A 12,496-nucleotide genomic window follows, 5' to 3' on the forward strand; every position below is an offset into this window, starting at 1 on the left:
AAAGTCTTTGCTGCCATCAGCTTGGAGTGATGTCCTATGGAAGATTCCAGTCATTGCTATCATTATAATAAATTATAATTTCTTTAATATAGGAGACCTCTTGAAGGCTCAACCAAAGAAACCTATTCACTATTTTGATGAGAGTTTTAAGACACACAAAAATGAGTCAGATATCTTCATCTGTGACAAGGAACTTGAAATCGATTTCTATAATTTTAAGCAAGATAACCAGAGAGGTATTCAGTGGTTCATGGCAAATCCGCTATGAAATTGCCATACATGATTTGTGAATCCACATACCTGGCTTGATGCTGATAAAGAGAGCAGCCCAGTCCATCACCTGTCTTATTCCCAGTGCACCTCAGTAAACAACAGCTGTAGCTGGTAGATCATTTGTCACTTGTGTCAGCTGCAGTAATGATTAGGAGTTGTGGATCCATGGCTTGAGTCACAATTTGTGACATTAAGCCAGCTTTCTATTGCCAGAGTATCCACAAAGCTTGCATCTACTAAGATTACAGTTCAAAGCTCAGTATTGTGCCAACACAGCCATACCCATAGTTTTACCCAGTTCTTATTCAGCATTTAGGCTGTTCAATGCGAAGGATGAAACAGGTATGTGAAGAGAGGTTGCCACAGGCACCTCATTATCTTGATGGCTCTCTGTTAGCAGGCTGGTTAGGGACTGGCAAATGAGACAAGCTCTTAGCAGCATTAAAAGCAACCACAGACATACTGGAAGTGTCATTAGCAAATGAAATATGAAAAAGCCCAAACCGATGTAGCAGGGAGGAATGAAACCAGACGCAAAGCTAGGCAAATCCTGCCTCAGACAGGAAGAAGCACCAATCTTTATGGGTCTGATTCAAGAGGTAGTACTGGCTAAAAAAGTCATGCTCAGAGAAGTAAAGGTACTACTGGAAAAAACAACTGGCAGGAATGGCAATATCCTGTGACTGTACCAAAGAGCTGACAGCTATAGCTGCAAAAACATATTGTGATATTATGGTGCCTAGAGACAAGAAAAAAAAATTGAAGCATAGGATTCCCTCACGGAATGGTTTAATATACAACAGACTTTAAAGCAGAACTGCATGCTCAATTATAGCCGGAATTATGTAAAGAAAAGGAGTTATAAATAAAGTAGTTTTTGCTTTGAATTCTTCCTCATCTTGGTAGTGGCAATAATCTGGCAGAATGAGCTTAAGAAAAAGTAGCACACCTCGTGGGCACAACAACCACAGCATCAAGCATGCAAACAGCCCCTTCTCAGCTTCTTCTTCAACCAGTGAGGATTTTCCTACTTCATTCATTACCTTTGCTCTGCCTTAGTTTTCCTTCTGGAGGAATGAATATGCTGGAGTTTGAAAACAGTATAGCAGATGCTTTGGCTTACTTTCAGTCTGCAAGGATTCCAAGGAACACTTTCAAAGGCTTTGGTATTCTTGGATTTTGGGAAGACAGTTGTTGCTCTTGAACTGAAAGTGCTTTAAATTATGCAAGGCTGATCTCAAGAGATTTCCTGAAATTAAGAGTACAAGTGGACTTACAGTACAGCTGTATTATTCTATACAATTGGGTTACAACAGAGCGTCTCATGAATAGGGATATAACATCACAACAGCATCAGTCTGGTGACCTTTTGGTGTGGCTGGATGAATTTTTCAGATCGACAGTACTGATGTGAACATTACCAGAAGCATGCAGCAAATGCGCATCTGCAGACACCTCATCACCTGAGACACTGCAATGAGGATGATGGAACACATCTTCCCCATCTGCAATTTTAAGCTGCATTTTCCACTTGGACTTCAAGACTTTTTCCTCTCCCTTTCAGCATGAGATTCTGGTCATGGAAATCTTGAAGAGTTCTAGGTTTGGCAGATGTCCAGTTTATACCGGAAGTAGGAAGGATTTCTTTCAGACAGAGTAAGACCCATTAAAGGGAGGGAAGATTTGTTGTCATTCTGACCACAGGCCCAAAGAGATGGCACTCACAAAAGATGCTCACAGGACTCTTCTTGATGCACTTATTTTTGTGCAGAGACAATTCCCTGGTTGGCTGATAAAAATTTTAATGTACTGCTTCAGAATGAGGCAGCTACTTCTGTCTACACTGCAGCATCAGCCGAAGGTAAATTTGGTTATGGTCTGGTCTGATGCCAGAAAATGAGTTCCTAGCAGACCATACATCCTCCTTGTTGCAAGAATACCTCCCTAAATTATTGTACTCTCCCATTAAGAATAATTGCCTACTTCAAACGTTATTGCAGAAGGTATTTGGGCAAGTCAGTGACATAGATGCGCAGACAACCTTCAGTTTCTTGGGTTTATGATTCAGCAAAAAGGTTGAGGAATCACAACTGAGCCTACCAGCATGATCACAAACTTTTTGGGAACTTCAAAGCAGTGGATTTGAAGATAGGTAATGACTCTGCTTCAGGGACAGTCGTCAGGCTGCAAACACACACACTAAACTACTTCGCGGTGTTTTAGATGAGGGAACGCATCAGAACGCCACATTGTGGAAGAGCTCTTCACTCAACACGTGCTCCACTTGGCCACTGATGTCATCCAGAAGCACGCAGCTCCACTTCAACAAGCATCAACACATCGACAACCACATCTTACTCGGTCACATGTAGCAGCACGGATTCTGGAGGCAGACTAGGGCCACAAACTACTGTTAAATATAACCCTACATAGCAGGCTTGCAGTCTTTGAGCAAAGGTCACTGGCCAGCCTAAAAGAAAGCATCTATATTTATCTATTTATATCTATTTATATATATATCGCAGCAAATTGGTGGACCTTGGATTTGGGAAAAGGGAAAGATCTTGACAGATATGGGTCTTGTTCCACTTACACCAGAAGATCCTCCCCTGTGCTAAGAGATTCTGGTACCCCAAACTGTTTTTACTGAAGCCTACATCTATGGACAGGGCTCTGTTTATGTCTAGAAAATGCATGGATAAATGAAAGTTACAGCCTTCCAATAAATTGTACAACTCGGGCATCATCCCTGTTTTAAGTCAGAGTTTTGTTTAACTGCATCAAAAACAAAACATCACAACAGCAGATATTTCAGATACACTCGCATTTTGCATTAGGAAATTTTAAAAAGTCAATTTAATCTTTTATCCTATAAATTGTAGTTATCGTGTCCAGGCTAGAGACAAACCTGTTCTAGACACCACTAAAAATGGTCAGAAGTTTTTAGTACTAAAAACAGGAGAGGGAAGAAGATAATGAGTTTATCTTACACATTATATTATTGAAAGAACAAGACAATAACCAGACAGAAAATCAACCTGACATCTGGCATTTCTAAGCACTGGAAGGCTTTCACAGATTTGGGAAAATAATTTACTCTCTATCGATTAAAGCAGCTAAACATGGAAGCCTGATCTCATTTTGCCAGTTTTCCATTCACGCCAGGTAGAGACAATACAGAGGATACTTTGACACAGGAAATTCAAAGGCTGATACTATCATTATATTATTTAAAGCTCCAAGCTTTGAATGGTCATCTTTCAAGGATACTCTGGGAGTCTTGTATTGAGTGTTTGAGGAGATAAAGTGCTTAATCCCAGAGGTCGAAATCACAATATTTTCCTGAAACAAACAGAAACAAAATCTCCCAAGAAACCTATCTGAGTAACAGCGGTACACTGGCTGAAAGAAGAGTAATCAGATTTCCAGACACACTTTGTAACTAATCTTGTTTACTCTAATTTTGCAACAGCTTTTATAAGTTTTTCATCTGAAATCGGGAAGGCTACAGCTGGTATTCTGACAGGTTGAAATGGCTGAGGACATGGGATACACCCCTGCATGGCTAGCACTGTTTTTGGGAGCAGTTAAGCAGACACTGCCCCCCAAAACATCAACTCAGACATCACAGTCATCTATTTTAACAACCGAGTAAAAAATGTAAATGGAAGGAAAATCTCTCACTTCCATTGCTTTCAGCTTTTTTAAAGAAAGTCTGGAACATAAAAATGGTTCATACTCAATGTACATCCATTTCTTCCTAGCAGTGTCCGATCCCGCATCTCACGTTCTAAGCTGTGCTTTGAAATAAAAGTGAGAAATATGAATCAAGTGTTATGGTGAGTCATTTTGGAATTTTGTTTCCAAAACAGGCTTAAATAATTCTCAGTAAAATCTCAACTGCTTTGTATGAAATCTAAAGGAAACAACTGCTAGGAAAGATTTCCTTTAACTTCAAATGCACAGCACAGACCTACACAGAACTATTCCACCTCACTTCTATTGTGCCTCCCTCACAAAAGTAAATATTCTGTCAAAACAATCACATATATACTAGATGTGCAAAATAAAGACAAGGATATTAATATCAGCTCTTGCAGCTCAGACGCTCATAGCTGCTTGCCACTTTTATATTATCAGGCACACAAATTTGACTGAGGTTCCACAGCCATATAAAAAGAGGGTTTGTTAGTCAGACGTGGGAGAAACAGATCTAAACCTTTAGGAATATTTTAATCCCCAGATGCAACCAGAGCCGGGCTATAATAAAATGCTTCTAGGTGAGCATCTGGGCTGGGCTCCAAGGGATTTTGCCCAACATCCTGTGGCTGAAAGTCTGCATAGGCAAGCTTTCTCTCCACCTGAAGTTACTTTCATCCGTTGACTGGAAACTTTAAGGATGAACCCCACCTCTCTCTCCACTCACCCGTCCAGTTGTTAGCCACAGGAAGATAAAGGCTCAGGAAAAAGGTTCTAAAAGCATTTTTTTTCCTTTTCCGGTATGTCTGGAATTCCAAATGCAGACTGAACTATAAAATTCACTCTTTCTGAAGTGTTGCTCATGGCAAGACTCCGCCAGCTCATTGTTTTCTTTCCATAACTTTCAGTAGCCCTTTGATTTGGACCCAGCGTTGTGCCAGTGTTGTTACCGTGAATGACTTACTTCGAGAAAAGGAATTATGAAAACAAGCGTGCTCAGCTTGTACTAGCAAGATGCAGATTGTACCATGACTGAAAGGTATGAAATCTAGTTCTATGAACTGTCAAGCCCAAGTTCTGCTGCCTTGTATCGTGCTAGTATCATGCACATCTCCACCCCTAGCCATGCCTTAGCCCAGATACGTACTTCCATTTCTACCACTGGCCCCTTCAGTCCCGACAGATAAGCACCCAAGCTAACACACCAGAATCAGAGAAGCCGTCGAATTTGTATTTTGGTACACAGCGCTCCGAAACAGGAACATCTAGGCATTAAGCAGCCAAATTACAAGCCACCACCATTATTACTGGCTTCACATTAGCTCTTTTACACCTGTCTTGCATTTGATAGGACTAGCACGTTTAACAAAAAGCATTAAAAATCTTAATATAAATATCATAAGGAAATAAGCCACCAGTTAACTCTAAGTTTAGCTAGTCCTGCAACCATTTGCAGCAGTTTTTAAGGTAAAAGTTTGGTCGTAACACACAAGAAAGCAGGCTTCTCTGCCTCCTGAAGCCAACAGTGCTACGTGCAGTGCCTCTGGAAGAGAGGTGACACATTAGGTGACACCAACCCACCCGTCCTCGCTCTTAGAGACCTCAGCTACATTCAACAAACACCCAGCTTTCCAGAAGACTGAAAGATCGGGGGAAAGGATGAAGAAAAGAAAGCCTGAAGCCCTTCAAACCCCCTGCTTCACTTCAGCAGCCCCCGGCAGCGCCAGCTGCCTGCCTCTACCCATTACCAGCAGGACAACTCTGCGAGGAGCAAGAATTTTACTGCCCTCTGCAGCTTCTCCCTCGCCTTCAACACAAGGGCAAAACGGCCGGGATTTCTGGGCGAGCCAGCCTGATGCCGGCTGTCATCCGCCGCCCTGACGCGTTTCATCTTCCCCGAGGCTGCAAGACCAAGGCTCTCTGGAGGAAAACGGGTCAGGCGCCCCGAAACGGGGCGGCCGGCGCAGAAAGCACCAAGGGGCCGGGGCTGCGAGCCGGGACGCGGGCTGGGTTTTGCGGGCAGTTCCCAAGCCCCGCCACCCAGCGCTGCCACCCCGGCGCGGGGAGGTCAGGGCGGCCAGCCCGCCCGCCCGCCGGGAGGAAGCAGAGCCAGCGAATTAAGGGAATTAAACTCGGTGCGACCGCCGCCTCCCTCCCGGCTCCCTCCGGCAGCCGCGGGCGGCAAAGTTTGCCCGTGGGGGGGCCCCGCGGCCGCCGCCTCCCCCGGCAACTCCGCCGCGGTGCCCCCGGCTCCGGAGCCCCCGTCCCGCCCCGTCCCGTCCCGCTCCGTCCCGGGGCGCCGGGCGGGCAGGGCGCCTCTTACCAGCCCGGTGGCGAAGAAGACGGCGAGCAGGGCCAGGCAGGCGCCCATGACGATGAGGAGCAGGAAGACGAGGAGCGGGTGCTGCTGGCTCATGCAGTAGTACGACTCGTACAGCCAGTCCCGGCAGCGGGACTGCTCGCCGCTCGCCCCGCAGCCGCCGCCGCCGCCCGCCTGCTCTGCCCGCTCCAGCAGGTAGCGGCGTCTCCTCCTCATCATCATCGCCTCTCGCCACATCGGGGGCGCCGGGCAGAGCCGCCGCGGCTCCCTCCCTCCCTTCTTTCCTCCCTCCCTCAGCGCCGCCGCTGCCGCAGGCAGCCGGGGAGTGGAGCGGGGCGCGCTCCCGCGCGGGCGGCCGAGAGGAGGAGCCGCGGCGGTGGCGGCGGTGGCCGCATGGTGCGGCCGCGGCCGCCGCCGTGCCAGTCCCGGGGCTCGCTGCGCCTCCGGGCAGCGCCGCCCCGCCGCACGCACACGCCTCGCCCGGCTCCTCGGCGCTGGGGGCGGGAGGAGCGCTCCGAGGAGGAGCAGCGGGCGGCACGGAAGGGTCCCCCCCGTCACGGCCCCCGCCGCCGCCGGGCCCCCTTCTCCCTCAGCACCTGCGGGGCTGAGGCGGCGGCGGCCGCGCCCCGGGTCGCCAAGGTGCGGGGAGCCCGCCGGCCGCCCCCCGAGGAGACGCCTCGGGAGGTGTCCCCCACACGGCAGCTCTCATCGCGGCACTCTCACTGCGTCCCTTTCCCGACGGCTGAGGCTCCGTTTTTAAAGCCATGCCTCGATTTCTGCCCCAAACTGGCGCTCGAGTTACCAGGCACGCGTTTCTCGCAGCTTGTCAGTGTATCCCCTCTCCTTGCTCTGAAGGACTTGGTTATTCCCAACAAAGCAGGCACTCGAAGTAACCTGCAGTTTAATACCCACCACACGCAGCATTTACCAGCTGAAGTTTTGTACACACATGCACACAAGACAGGGCTCCCCTTCTTCCCCCAGCCGCTGCCTCACCAAACGTCCCTCCCCACAGGACAAGTCCCTCTCTGCCCTCTCCCTCTGGCCCCCGCTGTCGCTTTGCCACAGCCTTCATCTCCCACAGGCTTCTGGGTTCCCTGAGCTCTCCAGGGAGAGGAAGAGACCAAAGCGATGTGGGTGCCACCAGGCCTACATGTCACAAGGGTGGGTCTCAGTGGCTGGAGTGGTGCCAGCAGCAAGAGGGACTTGGAGGACTATGGTCCAAATAAAGGAGAATAGCTGGGTCTCCTATACATGGACATAAATGAGGGATTCAGAGCAGAGCGCTAACCATAAGCCAGGTAGAAGAGAAGGCGGGTAACTAGGATGATACAAACTGAAACTGACCCACCAAGACCTTCTGTTGCCTTCTTTATCTGCCACTGTTGGTATTTTTACATGGAAGAAGTGGTACATCCAGTAGTATCGTAACCAAACAGAGAAACCTGTACTACACGTAGCTCTGAAACTCTGTCCGGACACTTACACTTCTTACATTCCTCAGGTTTGAAACAGGGATGCGGTCTGCCCTTCCCCATCCCCCGTTCCTCTCAGCTGCCCGTAAAGAAGAAGAGCTCCTTGGCTTTCACTCTCCCTTCCCCTGAGATGCACGGCTGGGCAGAAGGAACAGATGAGGAAGAAGTGGAAAGTTACAGTTGCGCCCACCACTCTAGGAGAGAAAGGGTGAACAACTCTCAAAAAGCAGCAGTGATAAGATTGAAGGATGAACACAAATTTATGTGGGGAGAACATTCTGGCAGAATTAATTGCCGGGAAGGAGTTAGTAGAGGTGGGTGTGAGAATTTTTGCAAAATGAAAAGGCTTTACTTGCAGTCACTTCAGAAATTGTGGAGCTGGCCACCCTCACTGTCACATACACACATACAGTGGGATAAGCAAGGGGAGTTTAAAAAAAAATCAAGAGAGAAACCAAAATCACAACATAAAACTTCTCTTAAAAGCAGATCACAATATTTGGGATTTGAAGGCATCTGAGTGTTGATCTCTCAAGGGTGGGAAGTCCAATACCACACATGTACTTTTTTAAAATGCAGGGATAATTACATGATTTTGTACAGACTCACAAAAGTGTAAAAAATCAGAATAGGCAAAATAAAACACATTCTCTCTTCCACGTGTACAAGAACCATCCCCTAAAAAAGTATTTGAAGCTTACACAATATGTTCATACAGATGACAGTACTGGTTGTCTTTCTTCCTCAAGCTGATTCTGCTGTAATAGCTTTCCACTACTTTCTACCTCTCTGAGTTTCAACAGGAAAGGCCCTTCCAAAGAGTTTACTACAATGATTCTGTAATTTGTGGGTGGATTGTTTTTTTTTGTGTTTTGTTGTTTTCGTGGTGTTTTTTTTTGTTGTTGTTGTTTGTTTGTTTCATTAAGATCTCATGCCTGTAACAACTAATTCCTCATTATATTAGTCTCATGCAATTTCTCAGGAAATAAAATTATAATTCCACAGCAAAAACTTAATTAACCCAAAGGTTGCCCAGTGGTATCTTGTGCCTTTCCAGAACAATGAGTTCAGCATAAATCTCTTTTGAAAGACTAGACATGAGGTGTTTCAACAGCTGAGCAAGAAGAAGTACCAAGTTACATTTCCATTTGACTCTGTCTTATGTTCCACCTGATGGACTCACCCACCTACTTTCCCTCTCCAAGCTAGAAAACTGCATCTTTCAGTTCATTCTTCAAATTCCAGCTAGGAGCATCACACACCTTGATGTCTAGAATCCCCATTAATCCTTAGAGCACATCTATAGATAGAAAAGGGGGTCTAGTGAACAAATACCGTAGTGTCATGTAATTAGTGACTGCACCATTCTGTCATTAAATGGTAATTAAAATGGCAAAGTAGCTAAACCCACACAAAATTTGACCTATTAATTTGAATGCTCTACTTTTTAAACTACATATTAGCCCCCCCCCCTTTTTTTTTTCCAGGTTGCATTTAATTAAATGAACATTATTACAGTCAAATGATAATTACGACATTGCTGAAATTGAAATGCCATATGTTTTTAGAGACCAATTTCCCTAGGTAGCCTAAAATCTACATTCTTACTCAGCTGAACCTGAAAGTTGGTGTGCCTCAGGGAAAAGGAAGGTACAGTGAATTTTACAGTCCAGTGTTGAAAAGCAAACAATTTTCAGAAAACAGCTCCCTATGTATTCCCCCTTAGTTCTCCAAAAGGATATTAAAGCAAAGCTAGTACTTAGCATTGTCAAAAACTATCCCCTGTGAACTCTTGAGACGCCAACAGCATTGAAGAATTTGCTCTTTGAGCATCTGGTGTCTAAACATCTGCTGTACCCCTCTGGAGAAGCAAAACAACACAGGACAAAAGGTTGAGGTCCACAGCTGCTTGTTTAAGCAACGACGTGCCAGAGGCATTACACTTTGCAGCAGCAGATTAGCTTAGAGAACTTCTATCCAGACCACCTCCAGAGGTCTCTTCCACTGTGACTGCAATATTGCAGATTATTACTGTTGTCAAGGGATCTGCGATAGGTCTTAGGGAGAGAGCTAAACAGGAATATGAGATGCAGTAGAAGCTCCTGTTCCCTACATATCTCCCTTTGCCAATCGAGCTTGATCAAACTTTCATAAGCCTTCATGGCCCCCTTCCCTGTTGTCTACATGGGTGTTGTGGTCAGGGATACAGACTCTCAACAGAGGGAGAACAGATCTTTTGTTCTTTGTTGCTCTGTGCAGCTCTACGACATCCCTAGCCACAGGAAGCAAACTGTAAGGAAGGCACCCTGAATCCCACAGTCCTGCAACACAGCAAGCACTCAAAAGAGCCATAGCAACTGCCCTGAGCAAAATACACTGCCCACTGGTCACCAGATTCCCCCCTCAGTAGTTTGCCACCAAAGTTGCCCAGAAAAGCAAACCCATCGCTAGAGCCTTGAACAGTACTACCACTGCTCAAGCCCACCTGTTACCTTATGATGATCTGCAAATGCAAGGCAAGTTGCCCTGCCAGGAAGATGACACACAGATCCTGGCCAACCTGTGCTTCCAGAGCTCATCTGTGGTGGCACGGCCAAAGACAGGTGAATAAGCCTTGCTCAGTGATACTATTGGGGGACACCAACCCTTGAGCCATCCCTGCCATGACAGCAAAGACAATTGTGCCTCAATGCATGTGACTTGTCTACAGCTGAGGGAAAAGGGTTTAATTTTTGTGCAGGGAGCTTGTCTCTCCCTATGACATTGAAACCCACAGGCTGAGGAATAGTAAATCTGCATGGGAAATTACTCAAAAACATTAGCTTCTCCATCAAGGGTACACACATTTTTCTTACTGTTTAACATTGAATACTGCTATTTTTTACTGGATTTTTTCCCTGGATTAATTTTTCTGAGTTTTGTTCGCACAAGCCTTATAACAACAGCTGTGTGTTACTGCTACTCTTCAAAAAAATGATGACAGAATTTGCTACAGAAATATATTTGATTTCACACATCTGGAAGCTGGTGTGAAATTCACTTTTGATATAGATACAGACTGGTTTGAGGTGTTCAACATTGTCCTCTAACGTGCTGAATTACAGTCTGACTGATCTGCAATTCCTTGTGTTCTTTTAATTTTCCTCCTTCCCCTCTTTAAATCCAGTATCTAACTTTGGTCCTCACTCATCCTCCATAAACTCTTAAGAGTAATGACTAATAAGATCTGAGGTTACTGAAGGAACTGCTTGAGATCCAGGTGATCTGAAAATACCTCTGTAGTCTCCCATCATCCCAGAGGATTTCATCACAGATGGTAACTACATCGGTCATCTGACCAGAAATAAACCTTTTATAAAAGATTGGAGTAAAGCATAGATCAGAATTATAGATGTTTTGGTATCATCTCTTATTAGCTGAATAGTGGGTCAACTATTCCCACAGTCTCTTTCAAGAAGCAGGGAATGAAAATAAAATTATCCAGAAGTGCATAAGTGCATTATAGTTTTATCTCTTCTTGAGCCTTTCTTTCTTATTTTGATGATGCTGTTCTTTATACTCACTGTTATAATGTGACTTAGTTTCTAAATTCTGTGGCATATCATCTTTTTCCATTTTCAAGACATTTACCTCCCATTATGTACTTCCTAATCTTTCTTTCATATTGGGACAGTTTGCACTTGTGCACTAGTGCAAATTTAGTAGTATTCCTTAGAAAACTATCTACTCTCCCAGATAATCTTCTGCTTTCGCGTACAAGATCTAAGGAAGGAGGGAGGAAAGGAATAAAACTCTTCAGAAATTTAAAACTTCTCAGGCAGCTTATAAATTTCCAGTTGAATAAATTCATGACCAGTACTGTAAGCATCTCAGGAAAGACCTGTTCAATATATCTATATGATGGCAGTCACAACACTTTTACAGCATTAGAATGCATAAAGAATAGGGTGATGAATAATTCAGAAAACACAATAATGCCTTTTTATTGATCAATCATACAGCTTCATATTGAATTATGTTACCCTGCATATCCTATCTCATAAAGAATATTGCAGAACTACAGACAGATTATTCAGAACACAAGTAATCCAAGACAAAGAAGTTTCCCTGATTTAGAAAATACGTAGGACTGTTGTCCACAGAAATTAAACAGATAAGAGAAAACTCAGTAAATGCACATAACATCGATATTTTAGAAAGACTGCTTAGAATCTTCTGTTTATCTTTTAATCGTAATTAAAGGAATGAAATTCAAAATTAGTAAGTGGGGTATGTTATTTCACACAGCCTCTAGCTAATCTGTGAATACTGTCACAGGAGGCTTTTAAGAACAAGATTTTAACAGGGTGATGAAATGGATTTGTTTTTATATGGTTGTCAAAATGTGTCTGATAATCACCAATAACAACATATGTTGTGAGAAATATTGATCCTATTGTTTCATGGCTAATGTCAATGCAAGGCAGTAAATACAGAGATGAGACAAAAATATGAAAGTCGGATTATATCATAATGTTTTTTTTGCACCTTCCACGGAAACATAATGTGGCGCTTTTGGGGGAAGGTCTATTTTTAAGAGGTAGGATATTGGACTAGATGATTCTTTAATCTCATTCAGTTGTGGCCAATAGTATCCTAACATTTTAATTCTGATACATATATATATATACACACACATACTGGTTTCCTATTTGAATACAGGGCAAGACCATTGGATCAAAGACTACTG

General features: G+C 44.6%; 1 protein-coding gene across 3 annotated transcripts in view; it reads right to left on the reverse strand.

Annotated features, from left to right (window-relative positions):
• The window catches only part of ADCY2 (adenylate cyclase 2), a 210,926-nt gene extending 204,190 nt beyond the window's left edge, over positions 1-6,736 (reverse strand). For 2 of the 3 annotated variants that reach the window (XM_040548259.1, XM_040548260.1), the window contains exon 1: positions 6,296-6,715. In XM_040548259.1, the coding sequence (XP_040404193.1) occupies positions 6,296-6,529 (234 nt within the window). In that variant the 5' untranslated portion in view covers positions 6,530-6,715. Of the gene's footprint in view, positions 1-6,295 lie in introns of all 3 variants that reach the window. The other variant, XM_040548261.1, reaches the window with a different exon arrangement.
• Between the last annotated feature and the right edge of the window lie 5,760 nt (positions 6,737-12,496).

Source organism: Cygnus olor, chromosome 2 (genome assembly GCF_009769625.2).
Source record: "Cygnus olor isolate bCygOlo1 chromosome 2, bCygOlo1.pri.v2, whole genome shotgun sequence".
In the NCBI taxonomy this organism is placed as follows: domain Eukaryota; kingdom Metazoa; phylum Chordata; class Aves; order Anseriformes; family Anatidae; genus Cygnus; species Cygnus olor.